The sequence below is a fragment of the Mchenga conophoros genome, linkage group LG12 (assembly GCF_057382185.1).
Source record: "Mchenga conophoros isolate Kocher_MC1m ecotype Shallow Benthic linkage group LG12, M_conophoros_male_GT1.1, whole genome shotgun sequence".
Classification (NCBI taxonomy): domain Eukaryota; kingdom Metazoa; phylum Chordata; class Actinopteri; order Cichliformes; family Cichlidae; genus Mchenga; species Mchenga conophoros.
The window spans coordinates 25,135,113-25,156,398 of record NC_140537.1 but is presented as its reverse complement, the minus strand read 5'-3'; the positions used below and the strand labels follow the sequence as shown (position 1 = coordinate 25,156,398).

The 21,286-nt window shown below is 42.5% G+C and overlaps 1 protein-coding gene across 1 annotated transcript in view; it reads left to right on the top strand.

The window, feature by feature from the left end:
• Positions 1-21,286, top strand: part of ptch1 (patched 1) — a 50,372-nt gene that overhangs the window by 15,157 nt on the left and 13,929 nt on the right. Inside the window, exons 3-16 of the mRNA XM_085294743.1 lie at positions 2,849-3,038; positions 3,853-3,922; positions 4,035-4,126; positions 5,404-5,599; positions 5,733-5,854; positions 7,635-7,782; positions 9,136-9,267; positions 9,385-9,540; positions 9,888-9,986; positions 11,107-11,232; positions 14,180-14,298; positions 14,842-15,502; positions 16,025-16,334; positions 17,993-18,135. Of these exons, the coding sequence (XP_085150869.1) occupies positions 2,849-3,038; positions 3,853-3,922; positions 4,035-4,126; positions 5,404-5,599; positions 5,733-5,854; positions 7,635-7,782; positions 9,136-9,267; positions 9,385-9,540; positions 9,888-9,986; positions 11,107-11,232; positions 14,180-14,298; positions 14,842-15,502; positions 16,025-16,334; positions 17,993-18,135 (2,564 nt within the window). The remainder of the gene's footprint in view (positions 1-2,848; positions 3,039-3,852; positions 3,923-4,034; positions 4,127-5,403; positions 5,600-5,732; positions 5,855-7,634; positions 7,783-9,135; positions 9,268-9,384; positions 9,541-9,887; positions 9,987-11,106; positions 11,233-14,179; positions 14,299-14,841; positions 15,503-16,024; positions 16,335-17,992; positions 18,136-21,286) is intronic.

Genomic DNA, 21,286 nt, shown 5'->3' with positions numbered 1-21,286 from the left:
TGTTATGCAACATGCTGAATACCCACACCGAGGGCTCCACTACAGTGACAAGCATAGGCCTCTTCTCTTCTCTTCTCTTCTCTTCTCTTCTCTTCTCTTCTCTTCTCTTCTCTTCTCTTCTCTTCTCCTAAGGTTTTTGGTTTCGTTTGTCAATCATTAATAACTAATAACTCGTACACTACAAACCCATTTAGTCAACAGTGCGCACTAACTCAGTAAAAATAAATACAGACATGATTAGCTAAATAACTAACTAGTCATATGCTGCTGATTACTTTGATTAGCAGTTTGATCTATTGCAAGTAAGAAAATAATAAAATATTTCTGTCACAAGTTTCTGGAGCCTAAGTTCATGAACACAGGTGAAGAAACTGGACTTTTGAAAACCAGAAAGCAGCTTGCTGATTCCAGTTCTGTCAGAATACATATAAGTTTTGTGATTTATTGGAATGAAAGCATTTTGGCTCAAAACCAGTTGATGGATAGTACAATTTGACTTCACCAGACTCTCTTAATTATCTATTTTCATGTCACTCTAAAACATTACAAATGATTTTTGTTTTCGTAAGAGACCGAGGCCGGTAAGGGAGGGATTGAAAATTATTTCCACTTTGTTTTGGTCTCAGCAGCTGAGCCTGGAGCGGGACACCTTCAAGATATCAACACATGCTGGGGTCAACCAGTTTCCTTAGGAGAAGGAATATGGGAATATGTGTCATTGAAGAAACACAGCTGTGTGTTCACGCACACTCGTGTGCACATGCTTGCACGTATGCTGAGTGTGTGCGCACACACATACATGTTTTCTTGGTCCAGCTGGGGTGTTAATTTCACCCCAAGGCTGTGTGAGTGTTGACCCCAAAACTTTGTAACCTCGTGAAGTGTGGAATTCTCGAAGCCCGAGGCTGTAATGTGCTGTTTCCTGTAGCGGGAGAGTACATTCCTTTGACTTGTCCCATTCCTCGCTGCTTGCTGTAAACTCAGGATCTTTGGGTGGCAGTCCACGACTTGGAAAGAATTCAAAACAGACAGTGGGTTCTTTCTAAACTTGATCCTCCCATCCCCCTGTGCCATCTCCACACGTGTAGAAGGGTATTGACTGATGGATGCACCTTTTTCCATATACCCGTGTTTCCGTTGTCCCTCCTGGCAGTGCGCTTAAACCAAGCCTCAGGCTAGCATTGCCTTTGAGCGTTGAGTGTATCAGACAAGCCGACTTGTTAGTGTGCTGTCAGTGTGCGTCAGATCTTAATCAGTTCCGTGCGCTTTCCTTTGAAGGGAGGGCTGGTGTAACGGACCTCTGTAGCTGGCCTAGCAGTGGAAAGCATGTCGCTCCAGTTAGCCTAGGCCTGCTATTAATGATGAGCATTATAAACATGCATTCAGACAGGTTCAGATAGGAATGCTGTTTGAGTCCAGAAAAAAAGAAATCAAATGTGTTTTCCTAATGCCCCAAGACATGGCCCATCTCTCCCTTTTCCCTTGGTCTGACTGGGTGGTCCAGCCCAGCAGAACAGGCATGCTTATGTTCAACTTTAATGCCATTACAGTAGACAAAAAAATATTCAATCCATGCCCACTGTTACACGGATTGAGCAGAATTGTTAAATTGGATTAAGGCATAATAAAATGCTACAGATTTTTCACACAGTCTGCTCTCTCACTGGACAGTTTTCTTGTTTTGTGTATGTGTGTGGCTGGGTGACCAAGTGAAATAATATGAGTATAAATTGCTCGAGCTTTCGCTGAACGGCTCAAATTATCAGCTCGTAAATTAGAAACAGACACACCAAACTGGGGGATGCATATGAAGACACATGAATCTTAAACCTGAACACAAAACGTAAACAATTCTGGTACTTTTTTAAAATTTAATTTGCCTTATAATTTTGCTCATATCTGCCCATCCTTGCATGCCCGCATTCGTTTGCATGCATGTGTGTGTTTATGTGTGTGCGTGTGTGTTTGTGAGGGATACTTTGCCAGACTTTCCTTGGATGTACTTGGGTGGAGCTGGACAGCTAAAGGGTCTGAAAGGCTGCTTTTGTAGCTCGGGCTAGCTCAGGGCTCAGAGCGCACGCACAGGGCTTAGTCTCACCACGATACTGGGAGCAAAGCCTGGAAGACAGCCTCTCTCTATCAAACACACACACACACACTAGTGTCACACACAAATGCAGACAACGTGTTTTGGCGCTGCTGACAAGTTAGCAAATTTAACGAGAAACACTGAGCTGTTTGTGAAATGTGGATTTGTTGAGGTGATGCTGCTTTTGTGGATTCAAAGGACTTGGGATGTTTGCCATTGTAGTGTTACAAGCTTACTGTGAGGAGAGTGCTTTTATTTAAGATACAAGTCAGATAATGTCACAGACAGGCTGCGATGTCTGTGGGTCTGCTTTGCAGAACAAGCAGGGGATCTCTTGTGTGAGTCGCAGACTTTATAGCACACCATGCTGTTTGTGTGTGTGCATTATTATTATCTTGTAGTTCAGAGCAAAATAATGCATTACAATAAAAAAAGTATGCATGATCTGGAATGGATCTGGTAGCAGTGTGATGTTTTCTAGTCAGCTGTACTCCTGTTTTACTTGAAGAACCAGAACGAAAGTCAGTGTTTTAACCTTTACTGTGTCTATATTTTGCAGATATTTGTGCCTTTGTGTCAGAAAAACACAGACTTTTTAAGCACATATTCAAAGCCAGCACAATTCTGGCCCCTAACCCTTACATGCAGTTTTTCTTAACCTTTAACTTTACTAAATAAGATTTTGTGAATCAAATGCAATAATGGTCTGGATGTTTTCACAAAAGCCTTAAATATGTAACTTCACTCTTCTTTGTCAAGTTGGCGGGCGTGTGAACCAGGAACTCAAGTATACAAGACAGAAGATAGGCGAGGAGGCCATGTTTACCCCTCAGCTGATGATCCAGACGCCGCGGGAGGAGGGAGCCAATGTTCTAACTGTGGAGGCGCTCCTGCAGCACCTGGAGTCAGCTATCCGAGCCAGCAGAGTTCATGTTTACCTTTATAACAGGTAACGTGCCTCTTGTCATTTTGTATCTAAGCATCATGTTTTCCAATTCTGGACAAGTTAATTCAAGTTTAATATCTTTAGTCCAATAACTGTATCTGGCTTCCTCTTTATTCTAACACAGTGGCCAGTAATCTGTGAGTGTAGCCCTGTTATAGGTCCAGGTATAAATTCTCTTACTTGTGTGTCAGTCAACATTTCTCAGCTACAACGCTGACACGATGTGCTCAGCTCATTCAACATTGTTGGAAGTAAACGAATAAGCTGATCCCAACAGTGGAGTAACCCTCCTGCAAACTAGCATTTGGAGGTGTGATTGCAGAACGGCACAAAAAATAATTTTTTTTAGTAACCCTTTTACTTTATGAAAAAAGCTCTATCCTACAAGCTGGAACAATTTAGTTTGAAATATGTCTGAGTAGGAGTGCTGAAAGGTGCTGTAACGTGGTGCACATGTGCAAACTTTTTTCTGTATGCTATCAACTCTTGTGCTTATTTAAACAAAATCATATCAGCCAACACTATAATCAGCAGGAAAAAAACAAATCGATGCACCTCAAGTGGTAATCTCTGAGTGAATTCATTGCTGTACATGACGAGATATAGCAATTATTCTGTGTGTACAAACACAAAGAAATTCGTAATGATGAAGGATATATTTGTATTATTCCTTGTTCAGTTGATCCTGGGTGCACTCGTCGTGTTTATGTGGTGATGAAAAAGTTAAACTTTTGTTCTGGATGAAGCATTCTCATTGGGATGAAAAGTTTCGTCACTCATCCAAGTGACTTTTTCACTCTCTTTTTCTCCTTTTCAGACAATGGAAATTAGAAGACTTATGCTACAAATCAGGGGAAGTAGTCACAGAAACACATCACCTGAATCAGGTGAGACACAACCAGCACAGTGTGTATAGTTTTTCTGTTTTTTACTTTTTATCTCTGTATTGTTGCTACTTCTTCAGTGTTTGTCAATTCTATTATTTGCTCAACCATTTAGATCATAGAAAGGCTACATCCCTGCCTCATCATCACACCTTTGGACTGCTTCTGGGAGGGGGCTAAGCTCCAGCCTGGAACAGGCTATCTCCCGTAAGTACTTAAAAGCTCTTTTTGACTAGACAGAATCTGCATTTGTGATGTGATCATTACTACATATCATTGGATTGACCAAACTCTTCCAAGCTTATGGCCAAATGATCAAATCCTAATTGGGCTTACATAATAGCTTTATCTACTGTGAGGCCAGTTGGCAAACTGATTCAGATGATGTTGGGACAATAAGACCTGAAGTGCTGAGCTCAGCTCATAACGGTAGTGTATACAGTAGCAGTGGCAATGTGATAATGAGAAAGAGATGACAAGAGATGTGAATCTTTGGATCTTGCATTAGCCCCTTTTATAAGTGGCAGCTCTAACACACTCAACCCATCTAAAGAAACACCACAGAGAAACAAGTGTGTGTGTGTGTCCTGAACTCGTCCCCTCTGAAGGCTCTATTGTAGTGGTTGCTGGCATGCGTATCGCTGCCGATGGTTTCTCTCGAGCCCTGGGCCTCACACCATTGTCTGGCCGTTCTGTTGCTAATGGCCTGCTGCTACAGTAATACTCAGCAGACCTTTACCTCTGCATGTGTTTATGCATGCCCATATTGTGCGTCGTCTTCATCAGTGCATACATGCGTTTCTGTCGATGTGTAAAGGTGTATCAGCTTGAGTCACCATCATCAGAGTGCGTGGATGTGTGTCTATCTGTGTGAGTGTGAGTGTCTGGACCTAGATGGTAAATAAGGTTTTTACTATGTTCTGGTTGGGAGGCTGGGAATAATAACCCAAGCCTGGTTAAGCACATACAATGTCGTCTGAATGGCAGAGAGAAAAAGAGAGATCGGAATGTGTGAGGAAAAGAGAGCATAGAGGGACGAGGTCTGGGTTGGAGCAGGAACTCAGCTTTTGCATGATGGGAAATTATCGCCACTTATTACATAGCAAGAAAGAGATTAGTTACCGTTATCAGAATTGTGCCTTTTTCATCGGCTAAAATGTAATCTTGAACTTTTTATCTTTTTGTGGTTTTATTCCCTTCAATGAGAAATAAAAAGTGATGGGCAGATAATGTTTAAGAACATAAAACAAAACCTTTCATTCAAACAGGTGTAAGGTAATCTTTTGTAATCATCTAGATAGGCCAGAATTTGAATCTAGTGTTGACCTGTCAACTCTAATGGATATAGTGGATGGCTTAGGTAACATTTTTTATTGTCATTTGACTATAAGATTTTACTTTTTGGGGATCCAAATGCAGCTATTCTTAGGAACAGAAACCTAGCATCATAAAAGCACACTAACATTTGCCTTTAACCTTTGCAGAGGCAAAGGACTTGTGCAGTGGACCAATTTTGACCCTAAGGAATTCCTTGAGGAGTTGCCACAGCAAAACCACGTGGAAATCTTTGAGGAGATGTTAGAAAAAGCGGACATTGGGCACGGCTACATGGATAGACCCTGCCTGAACCCAGCCGATCCTGACTGCCCCCGCACCGCGCCCAATAAGAACTCGACTAAGGTGGGCATGCATCAAGCCTCAAGCTTTTGGCTCGGAATATCTCAATAAGTGTGGGGTATTAATATGTTTCGCTCAAACGTAAAGTGTTTAGTTTGAGATTAGTTGTTGACAGTTATTGCTTTTATTGCTCCAGCCATTCGATGTGGCACGGGCTCTGAGTGGAGGCTGCCATGGTCTGGCCAGGAAGTACATGCACTGGCAGGAGGAACTGATTGTTGGAGGGACCACCAAGAATGGCAGCGGACCCCTGCTCAGGTAACATAACCGAACTTGCTTCTTCGTAAACACTGTAGTAATCATGACAGCGCGTATTCTGGACAGACTGTGTGGTTTTTGTTCTCTTGTGCAGCACGTGCACATTTGCGTGTGTGCTGTGTGCTATAAATCTTGCAGTCATTAGCAAATTCCAGTGAAATCTTAGAGCTCCAGCTGTTCCTGCTCAGCTCTGGCTGCTCTGCTTGGACACTACCCACTCACACACACATGTGTATGCACAGAGTGATGTATTGCCTGGCTAGTTTGTCCAAATATACAGCGATATGTGGACTTAATTCCAGCACAAGAATCAGGTAAAAGCCTAAAGATTTGGTTGTATGCCGTCCGACAACATACAAGCTCAACGCATGATAAGGGAACAAATTAAAGTCTTGCACTTTTTGTGTGATGTTTATGTAAGTAGAAAGCATGAAATTTGCATAGAAATGAAAAATGTTTCTTCAACAGCAGCTACAGCAGCAGTAACATCTTTTGCTTGTGGACCTCCTACTTTAAGGCTAAAATGCACTTTTGGTGCAAAGCAAACTCGCACGCACACACATTAACACACATACTGGTCACGGAGTACAGTGGGGTGCGTTGTTTGTGTTTTGTGGTTGTGTTTTTTCCTGGCAAGGTTGGGTCATTAGAGTGTCTGTGCGTGCCTGGCTGCTTGTGTGTGTCTGCGTGTGTGTGAGTGAATATGTGTAGTATGGCTGCTCTCTCTGTTGGGCTGTTACTGCTGGCACTCAGCTTCTTCACCTTGTTTACTAACTGCCACCATTACTGTGCTTATCACCATATTACACAGCACACATTCATAGAGACGGGCAAATGTCTTTTGCTTTGGTTTATATAATTTTATGATTTGAAAATAAATCCACTCAGTAGACTACTGTTAAAAAGCTGCACTCTGGTCCAGAGTCCTTTATTATTACCTAATCCGCCATATTACTTTATTACCTTCATAATTTATCACCCCATTAGCGGTGTGCATTTTTCATTACACTCAATGTCTTGGTCCTTAAGATCAGCAACCCATAGAAGGGCTGAAGGAGAGCTTGCATGTGGGAGGGAGAGGATGCATGTGAGGAAATATGTAAATACACAATTAAATTATCCTTATTAAATCCTTATTAAATTTCCTCTCACTGGGTTTGTATATGATTTTGAGATATTGATATCAGTAGTTTCTGGATATATATATATATATATATATATATATATATATATATATATATTAGTCACATCAGATGGAACAGTATTTGCTCAGACAGCACATGTGCTAAGCGCATCATTGTTTATGATGACTGATATCCAATGTGCTCCAGGCAATGTGACTTTGGTTTTGTTTCATTTTTCTTTCCCTTTTACTGCTTAAATTAACACATTCTTTGTTCTGGGATTAGAGATTAAACTGAAAAATTAAAAATTTTCCTGGGATGATTTAATCTTATTCTCTCATCTCCCTGTTGGTTTGATGCTTTTGAGGGACCATCATTTTGATGAACACCTAATTTATTTTTACTTTATATTCATGGAGTGTTAGACATCGCTGTGAATCAAAGAGCCTAAAACTTTGCAAGTCCAAGTTTTGATTTTGTTATTATTTCCCACAATCCAGAGAGCCTGCTCATCGCCCCACGCTTCCTCTCTAGATGGGATGTTCTCACTGAAGTCTTGACCTCCTTCCTTTTGTTCTCTCATCCTTTCCATGTTTTCCTTCCCATTTCCCTCCCTCATTCTCTCTCTGCCACCTTCCCCCTTAACTCCCTTCCAGTGCCCAGGCCTTGCAGACCATCTTCCAGCTGATGACTCCCAAGCAGATGTTTGAGCACTTTCGGGGCTACGATGAGGTTTCCCACATCAACTGGAATGAAGAAAAGGCTGCAGCTATACTTGAAGCCTGGCAGAGGCGGTACTCTGAGGTAAGGGCCAGAAAATTTAGAAATGAGAGCAAGAAAAATTCAGAAAAAGAGAGAACGAAAGAGAAAAGAGTAGCGAAATCTACCCTAAGTCCTCTATAGCCACGTTGTAAATCACAGACCGGATACAGGTGAACATGGGAAGGCCCCATCCAAAGCCGGGGCCCCTGATAGATACTAAAACCACTGTTGGTGTGTGGTAAAGGACTAAAGTTTTCCTCTCACTCATGAGTAGAGAGGGGCAATAGAGCAACAGGGTGAGCATGTCTGGAATACATTAAGTGAGTGCTGGATATCTCTCTTTTTCTTCCTCGCTCTCCCCCTTAAACTTACACACAATCACACATGAACACACACTCACAACTTCACACACAATCGCTTTCCCAGCTGTGGCCCCATTGGTGGCTCATGTGTGACATCATCTGGTCTTTGTTTTGGGGGCCCCAACCTCTGTTCCACATGGTGTGACCTTGTGTGTATGAATGTGCGTGTGTGTGTGTGTGTGTGTGTGTGTCATTTATCTTTGGGTCCAGAAATCACAGATTTTTAACAAAATGTGATCATATTTTTAAACACATAGTTTTATTTTTTTAAGCTTCAAAGTGAAAAAATATGCCAAAAATTGCATTTTTTATTTGTATTATTCACATTTAGGCGTGTCTGCAAGAATATGTCGGTATGTGTGAGACACATGTGGAAGTTTACATGTGGGTGCGAGTGTGTGTGTGTGATCTAGAGCATGTTTCTTAATGTGTGTCAGCCGTCATTGCTCCCCACTGAGCAGTAACAGCAGCCAACTGTCTGTCCTGAGATAGTAAGAGAGACAGAGGGAATAGGTCAGGATACTGTCTGCAGAGCCTCCTGATTCAAGGCTTTTTTTTTTCAGAGACAGCCTGTAATATTTAGTTAATTTAAACCTAGGGAAGATGTTATATTACATAAAAGAGGGACAGCTTGCGCTAAATCACTGAAAATTAATTCCCTTTTTCCAGAATGTGCATTTTAGATACCACTGAGTAAGCGGCAGCAAGGTTGGTCAATTATCTATTCTGCTAAAATTAGATTTAGTTGTATTTTGATAGCTGATGCAGATCTAGTTGGTATATTAAGGGAAAATGAGATAGGGATAAGAAAATCTTGTTGCAAAGTTCCAAACCAGTAAATGCTTTACTGGTCAGTAAACCAGATTTAAATGTTGATGGAGCTACTGGTGCTGCATTAAGAGTTCATTTATAAGTGACCTATTTTATTATTTCTAATCTATATACATATATATTTTATAGTGTGTATATATAGGATATTTAATCCTATTTTAAAGAGTTTCTTCCTCTTTATTTACTATTGTCTTGTCTTCAGGCGGTGCAGCACAGCGTGTCAGCAAACTCGTCTCAGAAGGTCTTATCTTTCACAACCACCACTCTGGAAGATATTCTCAAGTCTTTTTCGGACATAAGTGTTATCCGCGTGGCCAGTGGGTACCTTCTGATGGTAAGACTAGAGGGAAGGAAAATTTTATTCAATTTTTCTCTGCTTCGCTTGAAACTGAGAAGGGACTTACAGACAAAAGGGTGATTGATTAATGGTTTGCTTGCTGTTTGTGCCTAGCTGGCCTATGCATGCCTGACCATGCTGCGATGGGACTGTGCCAAGTCTCAGGGGGCTGTGGGGCTGGCAGGTGTCCTCCTGGTGACGTTGTCAGTGGCAGCTGGTTTGGGCCTCTGCTCCCTCCTGGGCATTTCCTTCAATGCTGCCACTACGCAGGTAACTCACACACATGCCACTGGACCCAATGGGCTAAAGGTCAACACAGCAGCTGCTAGTAGACTTGAGTTGAAGTCTCTGCTAGACTTAAAATCATTTTCTTAAATTGCCTAATTGAAGTGGGTCAACACCAGCAGAATAATGTACAGAAGATAATGTAGTAGATATTATTGGACACTGGAGACAGGTTTTGACGCTTCATTTTAATTTACCTTAGCACCAGAATTTGAAAAATATTGCATGGGTGTGTATCTATAATAATATGCACTTGTGGCTACCCCTAGAATAGCGAACCTCTGAGGTAAAATCATGCAGGAGCTCATTAAGTTTGTGGGTGTGTGCCACAGGTGCTTCCCTTTTTGGCTCTGGGAGTTGGAGTAGATGATGTGTTTCTCCTCGCCCATGCCTTCAGTGAGACCGGGCAAAACAAGAGGATCCCATTCGAGGTGAGGCAAACATCCACCATCACCCATTCCTGCACATCCCCTTTGTTGTTTTATCTACTCCGCGGAGGAATGTGTGAAAGCTTGTCTGTGCCTGTGATGTAGCATCAAGCAAACCATGTGCCACACACCCAGCCTTCTTATCTCGGCAATGCTCCGAATTAAAGACGTTCATTTTTAAATGGATTAATATGTCTGTTTCTTTTAGATTATGACTTCCTTGTTTCTGCTTTACACACAGATTGATAAGTTACACACACACACTTGTGAGTGGGTCTAATAAAAAAAATAAATTAATTAATTTGATGCATTTAAAGTATTCTGTGCGGTCTGAAGTATGGATTAAACCAGGAGCAAGAGCTTTCTCATCCATTAGCTGATGAAGTGTACAGAATCTAATAAATAGCATTAAAAAAAAAAAGAACTGGCTGAGTGTGTGTGTGTGTGTGTGTGTGTGTGTGTGTGTGTGTGTGTGTGTGTGTGTGTGTGTGTGTGTGTGTGTGTGTGTGTGTGTGTGTGTGTGTGGTAGCTTTTCATCTCCAGAGGGGAAAACACAGGCATGTATTTGCTTGTTTTTGTTTTCCCCTGCCTCCCTCTCGTTCAAGCCCTCGTCTCTATGCCTCCCTCATCCCCGAGCTTCTATTGTGTGGCTGAGATGAAAACTAAACAGAGCCAAACCTGATCTCTCCTGTCTGATGCGCACACACACAAACACACACACACACAGACACACACAAAGATGCGCATGCCTGCAGACGCTCTCTGTGTGGTCCTGCACGTCTTTAGATCTTCACACAGTTGCCGCCAAAGTCTTCTAGAGTTGTGTGTTTATTACTGTTCTCTTTGTGCGCATTATATTACAAGTTTTCAGCAGCAGTGATTTTACCAAGCGTTGTTTTGTTCTGTCGGCTTTTTCCTCCGTTACTTCAAACAGAAGTAGACAGGCCCAGGTGGATTATTTAAGCACTTCAGGGCTTCAAGAAACATCGTAATCACTGTCAGTCATATCAGTATCACGATAATGATACATAATCTCCAGTATTACACGTGTGCCTCTGGCTAAACTCTGATCAAAAGTTTCATTGCTTTTCCTCTCACCAACTTCTCTTTCTGTCTCGACAAGGATCGCACGGGGGAGTGTCTGAAGAGGACAGGGGCCAGTGTGGCTCTTACCTCCATCAGCAACGTCACAGCATTCTTCATGGCAGCGCTCATCCCCATCCCAGCGCTCAGAGCCTTTTCTCTACAGGTACAGTGGCTAGTGAGTGAGGGTTGTATGCGTGCGTGTGCGTGTGTGAGAGTTCAGTCGTGTGGGGCCTCTCTCTTACTAATAGTCCTGTTCCCGTCTTCATTGGCTCCAGATTTCTCCAGACTGTTGTTTTATTGATTTCATTCATCACATTGAAAGTGTGTACGTCTGTGTGCGTTTGTGTGTGTGCATGAGGAGAAGTGTGCGTTTTGTTAAATCCCCCCCTCCTCCTTCTTTGAGGCTGTTTAGTGGTGGGCCCGGTGTCTGTCCAGATTGTGGCTGAGGTCCTAGTAACTGAATCCCTCTGCGAGTGTGTGTGCGCGTCTGTGTACTCACATACCCTCACATCCATGTGCATGTGTGCGTGTGGGGAGTTGTAGTATCTGTGTGGGAGGTTTGAAACGCAATGGCCTAGATGTTTGCATGTGCGCATGTGAGCGAATGTACGAGCAAAGGTGGGGGAACACGAGAGGGGAGCTCTGACTTCTCTAACATCTGTCAGTAATTACAGACATCACCAGAACAGCGAAAACTAGTACAAAATGCCTCCAATAATCAATGAATTCCTAATTCATTTAAACAGTCAGTCATAGCGATACGTGCGCTAAAGAGAGGATAAGGTCAGATAAAAATCTCTGGTTTGAAGTTTGAGTCACTGCAGCACTAACCAGATGGATAGAGAAAGAAAAGGCTACATACATGTTTTAAAAAGTGATGGTTACAACAACAACAAATTTGACATCTCACCTTTGTGTGATGATCACCTTAATCTTCTAATCACATGGGTGACCCTCCATTAATGTGAGTGTAGGTTTTGCCGTTTTGTCAAAAATCTGGTTTGTTCAGTTTATTTACCCAAAAGAGTTTCTGTTTTATTGTTTACATAAGGTTTTCTTGACACCATCTTTATAGTCAGAGGCACTCTTATGTGGGTTAGCAAGCCAAAGTGGATGATCACAAAAGCCAGTTAGTTCACCCAAGACAGGACGCCAATCTGCCACTAAGACAAAAAGGCACTCATTAAGACTCAAATATACTTTTGTGACAGAATAGGAATAACCACTTATGTTAACTTACTTGCCTCTGGTCTTTGGGGAGGATGCCAGAGTACCTGAAGGACAGTCCACTGTACCACTGAACCATCACAATCAAGCACACACAATAAAAGCATTCAGCTGAGAATTTCAACACATATTTTGCATAAGGAAGCTATGAAAACTTGTTGTAATACGCATTTGCAAGTATTTGCAGTTACATAAGTGATGTATCACTGACTATATGAAAATATTAAGTGATTTCCCCCTCCTGTTTCTTGCTCTTTAGTCCTCACGCACATGCATAGACTCACACACACTTGCATGGACACACAGTGTGAGGTAAGATGTTGCCACATTGAGTACAATATTAGCATGTGTGGATTGATGGCTTTAGTAGAGAGAGTCTGTCAAACATGATCCATTTACCCCATGGGTCTAATCCATGGAGCTTCGTTTTCTACACACGCACATTGGAAAAGACGCATGCTCAACACACACACACACGCATACCATGCATACTTCACACTAGTGGTTTTGTTACCGCTAGACGGTAAAACTTCACGAAGTCGACATTCACGGTGATACTCATCTTTTATTATCGAGTGCATCCACACACCGCAACCTTGTGTCAGTGCCTGCAGTTTGTGTTGGCGTGCATGTGTGCGTCTCTTTATCAGCATTAAACACTTCCCATGGTCGACTCCACCTTGGATTCATCGCTCTTTCCCGCGCGCTCCTGCGTTATGTCTCATTCACTTCCTCCTATCAGTATAAACATAAGAAAAGGAATCTTGTCCTGATAACAGCAGCAAAACACACACACACAGAGGAACACACACATTCATGTGCAGAAAACAGATGTGATGATAAATATCCCCACTCTGGGGTCAGCTCACGGTCACTGTGTGTGTGTGTGTGTGTGTGTGTGTGTGTGTGTGTGTGTGTGTGTGTGTGTGTGTGTGTGTCAGTGGACTCATACTGTATCTGTCTGGATGTTAGTGGGCCAATTGAGAATTAATTGTTCTGCTCTACTTACAGCTTTTTCTTTCTCCACGTCTCCTTCATTGACATTATATCTCTCTCGTTGACTGAGTAGCGAGCTGAGGAATGAGGGAGGGCGAGGATGTGTGTGTGCCTGTGTCTGGTTGGTGTTATGGTGTGGTTTAAGTAGGAGGCTGTACGTTTTTTAAGGTGACAGATATGTGTGTTTATGTGCATTTTTCTGTGTGAGTCTGTAAGGGGTGTGTGTGTGTTGTCTGTACAGCCACAGCGACTGCTCATCACCTCAGGCCCCGCGGGCCTCTGACTCCTTGGGTGGTCTGGCACACACACGGGATTGTGTGTGTGTGTGTGTGTGTAGTGGTCTGGCAACTACGCAATATCCAGATTGTACTCTGGGCAGGGCCCCAACCTAACCTCAACCCCCACCCTCTGCTCTAGTGCACCACCTTCAAATACTTAACCACAACATTGTACTGGCTTCTATTACACATACATATGCCTCACTTTTTCTCTGCACACTCAGTGTTTTTGCCTTGAAAGGAACTGGAAATGTGTCGAAAGGCAATTTTTCCCTCACTTGAGCCTATTCAGCTTGTGTTATTCTGATTTATATTCAGAGCAACACTGTTTTTGTTAAACAGTAATTCTTTCATTTAATACACTTTCAAAGTAGTTTTGTAAGTTGCAGCATGTGTATGGATGATAATGCAGTTAAATTTACAGCAAAATGCCCTTTTTAAATGTTACATATCATTTCACATCTTCACTGTCTACACTGCATATGATCACCTGTATTTTTTCCCCACTGTTTGCAACTACAAAAAAAGTCAATCTGATCCTTTTTCTTGATAAAAAGCAGTTTTGTTTGGGTTTTTTCACCTGAAATAACCTTTCTGTTTTTCTTGCAGGCTGCAGTGGTGGTGGTGTTTAACTTTGCCATGGTACTGCTCATCTTTCCTGCCATCCTCAGCATGGATCTCTATCGGCGAGAGGACAGGCGTTTTGACATTTTCTGCTGCTTCTACAGGTGTGCACACACAAAGACGCGCTTTCATATCTGACGAGACACTTATTGCTTTACCGTTCCTCCTTTTATGTTTTCCACCGATCTCTTCCATGATAATGAACCGTGTACGCACAAAGCTATCTTTAAAGATATCTTCACCGTAATCCCCCTCAGTTAAAAACTAATTACTGCAAAAGTTGTCTCTTTCCGTCTGACTGCTTGCTTGTTTGACTGTATGTTTATCTTTTCCAGTCTTCATTAAAGTTTGCCAGTCTGCCTGCCAGCCCGGGCATGCTCGTTGGCTCGGTTATTGTACAGATGTGTACACACACTATTAAATTCCACGGTTGGGTCCCGGCCCTATATTTCATGCTGCTGGCAAAGGAGAGAAGATTCACAATAACATAGGGCTAATAAATATTTTTTGTAATGCAACACTTAACTGTTTCACAAAATCAGATGTTGTACATGCGTACTGGAATGTTTTTTTTTTCCGTTAAGTCTGGTTTTAAATTTTGTTTCACAGCAGTGCCTGACAGTGTTTCATCGTATTTATGTCTGCAGCCCTTGTTCCAATCGTGTGATTCAGATAGAGCCACAGGCGTACCTGGATGGGACAGAAGGGAGTCGCTACAGCCCTTCCCCGTCATATCGTACCCCTCCTCCCTCATATCACATGCCTCCCCCAAGCTACAGCAGTCCCCCTCCTTCCTACAGTAGCCATGGTTTTGCTCAGCAGACCCAAATCACTATGCAGTCCACAGTGCAGCTCAGGACGGAGTACGACCCCCGAACTCAGGCCTTCTACACCACAGCTGAGCCCAGATCCCAAATCTCTGTGCAGCCCATCAACCCAGCTCCAGCTAGGACCAACCGTAACAACGAGTATTACAGTAGCAGCAATCACGCCAACATCAGCAACAACAACAACAGTGGGGGCTTGAATAATGGGGGGTCTCGAGGTTCTGCCAGCTTCTCCCATCATCATCATCCCGCACCTCCTCCTGCTGCATCGACCCCAAGTGCTAGCTCAGTTGCTCAGGGTGATGGAGCCTCATCGACTGGCCAGAGTCCAGAGAACAACAGCTCCACACGGGACCTGTTGTCCCAGATTGGAGAAGCCTCGCTGGGCCTACGCTGCCTCAAGCCCCCCTGCTCGCGCTGGACCCTGGCCTCTTTTGCTGAGAAGCACTATGCGCCATTCCTTCTGCAGCCCACCACCAAGGTGAGTTCAGTTGCTCTCTGTGTTTCTGTAGAGTAGGGAGACAAAGAAACAAGCGGAATAGCTTCTGTATGAGGTAAAAGTGGGTTTGTGTGCTGACTCACTGTGGTGATAATTTGAATGGGAGGGTTAGTCACCGGAGTGTGTAAGGAAGGAGGAAATCGGGGGTGGAAATTGTGGTTATGTCCTATCTGAGACACACACACACACACAGACACACAGTGGGTGGCCAGACCTTTTAAAGCCTTCCAGAACTGAAATCATGTGGTGGTCTGTACTTGACATTACAAAATGTTCCTCAGTTTCTTTCTTCTTCTTTTTTTTAATTTTATATAAATTGCTTCACGTAGTCCTGCAAGGCATTAATCCGGCACTTTACTTTTTGCAGAAAAAAGAAAAAGTAGCACTTTTGCTACATTGTATCAAAAAGCATCTGACAGCTTATAAACAGCTTATAAACAGGCAGATGTTTTAATTGGATATTTGTTTTTTGATAAAGCTGTCTCTTCATCCCTCTGATTCCAGGTGGTTGTGATTGTGCTGTTCCTCTGCCTGCTGGGAGTCAGTTTATACGGGACCACCCAAGTGAGGGACGGCCTGGAGCTGACAGATATTGTACCAAGGGAGACAAGCGAGTACGACTTTCTCGGCGCCCAGTTCAAGTTCTTCTCCTTCTACAACATGTATGTGGTAACACAGCGCGCCGATTATGCTCAAAACCAGCCACTGCTTCACCAGCTCCACCAGAGGTTCCACACCATTCACTACGTGCTGAAGGAGGAAAATGGACAGCTGCCTCGCATGTGGCTTCATTACTTCAGGGACTGGCTGCAAGGTAAATCTAAGTAATTTTAAGCTTGACGTACACATGCCACCTCAACCCGACCTAAACAGTGAATAAAACCGAATATGTCAAATTTTTGTGGCTCAGCACTGAACACACCAATGACTGGAGGTGTCATATTTTGGGCTCTCCATAATCTTCTCATGAGCGTCAAAGTTCACCTGGTTTCAAGGTTGACCAGAATTCATCGATTAAAAGTCAAGGTTACTGTGTCAGTCAGTAATTTTAAGGTAATAGGATAAAATGAAAAAATATCAAAGGTTAACTTCGATGTAAGATCTATAAGATTTTTAATTCTGTAACTCAGGAGCTAAACGGGAAATTGTGGTCATATTTCACATGTGGTTGGATACTGAGTTAGTGACACTAATCATTTGTGTCCACATCATAAATTCCTTTCGAATTTTCGGGTATGAAATGAGTGTGGACAGGTATGGACATAAACTGCACCTTCTGGTTGAGAATAAAATGGGTCAGATGTGGCATAATGGTGTAGAGCCAGTGTTAGTTCATTTGAAATTTTACCTTTGCTTATTTAACTTATTTAACTTTGCTATTCAGGATAGTTTAGGCATGGGAATAATTTACTTTCCCATGAAAGCATTTTGAGATCACAATTTTATTCCATGTTTTGACATAAATCCGCAGAAAACAAGATGTTAGGCAGGAGTTCAGAAGTAGGAGGGACTGCATAAATGGACACTGACAGTAGCTGATTAAAATCACTTGTTTCTTCCATAAGTGGGATTGATGGCGAAGAGTATAGTGGGAGTCAATATTTTTCAACTTCATCTTGGGAAATGTACAATATTCAAAAACCTTTGGCAGCAAATATGTTGTCAGTGCAAATCGGCACATATTGAACCAGTACTGCCTGCTCTAGTGTTTTTGTTTGTTTTTCTAGATAAAAATTTAATATTTGACACGTAAGACATGGTACACAACGCTTTAAATTAATTTTGAAAGGAGTGATGGATGGATTTATTGTTTCATACAGAATTGCAAAGTATCAGTGAACAGTATTTTCTTTCATATGTCAGCCCAATCTATGAATGGCTTAATTCTCAGTGAGGAAATGTACTTAACGATAAAACACATCGTGAGAGTCTGTGTGTGTGTGTGTGTGTGTGTGTGTGTGTGTGTGTGTGTGAGCCGGCTGGGAACCACACAGGGAGTGTGTGTGGGTGAGAGAGAGAGAACTGTGTCTGATATTGCTCTCTGCAATGGTGGGACAAATTGGAGCCAGACAGGCCAAGGAACGAGACCCAAAACAACATCTCCCACAGACGGACCACAGCATGGGCCTTGGGGGAGAGCCGAGAAAAGAGGAGTGATACACATATGGATCAGAGAGTAGTATAGAAAAGAAGGCAGATGTTACTGATAAAGCCCCATAACGATCTCTTTGAATTAAAAGCAGCAGATTTTCTGTTTTTGAAGTCATGTTTAGTGGTTGAGAATGGAACTGAGTTATCATATTAAATCAATCAAGCCTATTATAGAGTTAGGGTTAGGTTAGGGTGTTGTGTTATTTACTGTGTTGGGTTGTTGTTTGTTGTGTGTTGCAGTGGGAGAATGAAGATAACAAGGCATGTAACCTTTTTAAACATCCACATCTAACCAGTGTGTTTTGCTGTGGTTTCCTACAGGTCTCCAGCAGGCTTTTGACAAGGACTGGGAGGCTGGCCGCATCACCCACAACAATTATAGGAATGGCTCTGATGATGGCGTCCTAGCATATAAACTCTTGGTGCAGACAGGGCGCAGGGACAAGCCCATCAACTTCAACCTGGTACGTTTAGGATTTAAATTGAATTTATTAAAAGTGGATAAGCGATTCCTCTTGTCATTAACACGTAAAAGTTCATCCGTCTATCAAATGCATCAGATGTAAATTGAATGTGCTGCTATGGTGATGAAAGGGGATAATAATTCACAGAGATCATGAAAAAAGCTTCCTGGTCAATGCCCAGGTGCAAACTGTTGAAAGAAAACAAAGCTTTGATCTGAAACAAAGGCTTTAGATGGATGAACACACCTCGGTAAGCTTTTATTGTTGCGTTAGAGAAATCTCCTTCTCATTTGTCAGTTCTAATACTGGAAGTTAGCACTAGCCTGCGAGTGAATTGGTTCCTGATGAATGAAATCCTGGCTATCTGAGTGTCTATTGTCTGGCTATTTGACTGTCAATGGTACACTGCAATTCAAAAGATGTGTGGACATGTTGGGTTAGCAGCTTGATTTGCATTATATGAGGAAGTATGTGCAGATGTTATGTAAGCATAGACCATGCAGACTGTATTACATGGACTACAACTTGATAATAGCCTTGAGAGATGCTTCCACCACTTTCAAAGCTCTTTTGTGACGCTGTATGTGTATGCATATCTGTACATTTTGTTATGACTCTAGGGGAGCCACACCCAGCTTAAAACCATCTCTGACTATTCATATTTTTCTTTCTTTCTCTCTGTCTGTGTTCGTGTGATGACTTTACCGAGCTCAGGAATTTAAAGCTCTCACTGGAGCTGCAGCCTGACTCTGAAAAACCTATTAACTCTTCATTTAAACGATTTGTCAGTTTGCGTGTGGGGTTTTTTTTTGTGTGTGTGTGTGTGTGTGTGTGTGTGTGTGTGTGTGTGTGTGTGTATAGCAGGGCCTTGACAGTGAGCTGTTTCCCTTAAACATCAAGTCTTTCAGCTTGACACATCGTCAGTGCTTCCAGCCACGGTTTACAGTATGAGAGGCTGGGATGGCTGAAACTGGTGCAGAGAAACGCCTGCAAACCCCAAAGTGTCTATAAATAATTAATCTGGATTCTGTGGCTCTAAGTAGAAACCTGAATCTGATTCACTGAGAACTAAATTTTTAAAACATATTTGCATGTTTTTCTAATATAAACAATAGCGTCTGCTTCGTCAAACTACTTTCTGAGAGGAGCAGTTGAGGTTTACTGGTGTGGTATAGAAATGCTTGTCTGTTGCAGTTAATACATTCTAAGCCTTGAAGGACAAAGAGTGTGATAAACTAATGTCATTATTGCTTATATAGATAGCCCTATGAGCTGACACAAGGCTTCCAGGGTGACTCTGGTTTTGGTTGCATTTGTTTAGGTCTGAGATGCTAGTCCTATATCCACTGCACATAAAAGTAAAAATGTCTCCTCTTTACACATACTTAATTCCATAATCAGAACATGACTGTTTAGCTTCATCTCTGGTACTGAAGTAGTTCTCCATGAGCTTCTGAAAAGTTTGCACAGCCATTGGTGAAGCTGAAGTGCAAAATTAAGCCATAAAGTGAGTATACAACAAAGCATGTTATCTGAATCATGTGGTAAACTCCAGCTGAGCTGTTGAAACTGTCTCCTGCGTGCCACCGAATGAGTGTTTGATGTCCAGCAGTAACTCGAGTGTAGCGACTTGAGCACCTTGGGTCTCGGAAGGAGGTCGAGACAGGAACTTATTGAGGAAGATTAAATCAGGTCTCTTGTATGTCAGTGGAAAGATACCAACCTGATAATGTGAAAGTCTGGGGGAGAAACAGGAGGAAATGAGGGGAAAGATTGCATTTGTGGAGCTGGGTAAATGTTCTCAGCTTCAACAGGGCATTGAATACTTTTCTTAGTTTAGTATCACCTCCAAAAAACAACATATGTGGATGCATGGCTGCATTCTTTGGCAGGAAAACGCAAAAACAGAAGATAAGAAACTGGAGAAATATAAAAACAAAATTCTTGGCCAGAATATCTGCAAACCTCAAACACAAAACAAGCCATGTCCGTTTCAACATCGAAATCATTTTCATCAAGGGTGATTAACTTTGACGCATAGCTCTTCTGTGTCTCCTGTTTATTTGTATTTAGAATTTGTGCAACTCTGTGTTCCAATCATACAGCTCTACAGATGTTTATTAAGGGTTGCCCACCTCTCCCCTTTGCTCTTATGGCTATTTGTTTATCCAAATAAACTCCATTGCAGCAGTTATCTAGCTGACAGGAAACAGGGCCAGTCCTGGTGTGCGGCCCCGTGACATCACTTCCTCTGCCTGTGAGAGAAGTGTACTTGCCGTGAGGCGTGGGGGCCGCCAGCAGAGCTGCCTGGGCTTCCCGTGACAGCTTGAAGACATACAGTTGTTGAGTATCCTGCTGTTAAATTCGATCCAGATCCACTGGAATCTAGCTGTCTCTCTCTCCTGCTCACAAACTCCAGCTCGCACCACCACTCGCTCTCTCCCTCTCACTCCCTCTGTCTTTTCCTCCCTCCCTTTCTCTTCCTTTTCTCCACTGCTCTGTCCTCTTTCATTGAGGGAGCTAGAAACAAGTGGTTTCTTTTAGACAGCTCTGTGTGTGCATTTGTATGTTTTGAATGTGTGCTTCTCCTTTTTCTTTGTGCGTGTACTTGTTGAGCAGTAGCTTCCTTTTTGTTCCTTAAAATGAGGACCAGATCTTCAACATCCCTGGTAAATTGCATAGCTAGATGTTTTATTTTGATATGCCACTCTTTGGATCTGTGCAGAGGTGTTCTGCTTTTGATTTGTCCCTACTCTGTGCTGGTGACCATTTGTTCCCTATATGTGTGGCTTAAAGCTATTTGCATCGCAATTAAAAAATCTGTGGCGTGCGAGATAAGTCCTAAGAAAGGCCATGCTAACATTATCAAGAGCTCTTTTCTTCGTAGGGCAGGTCCATCTGTGGCGCCAGGCATTCTGGGTACCCACAGGGGTCAGGAGAACCAAGTGTGAGGAACATTTGTACAGATGTTGTGTTATTTTTATAGCTCTACTCCATTTGCTGGGTGGCATTTCCTTCAGTGTTAACAACCAGGTTAACTGCACACAGACGCGCTCAGGGACTCCAGCCAATTTTTTTATTGTTACGCTAACTCAAGCAATTTTTCTCTCCCAACCCCCCACCACAAAAAAACTACTCCTTTCTTGTACCT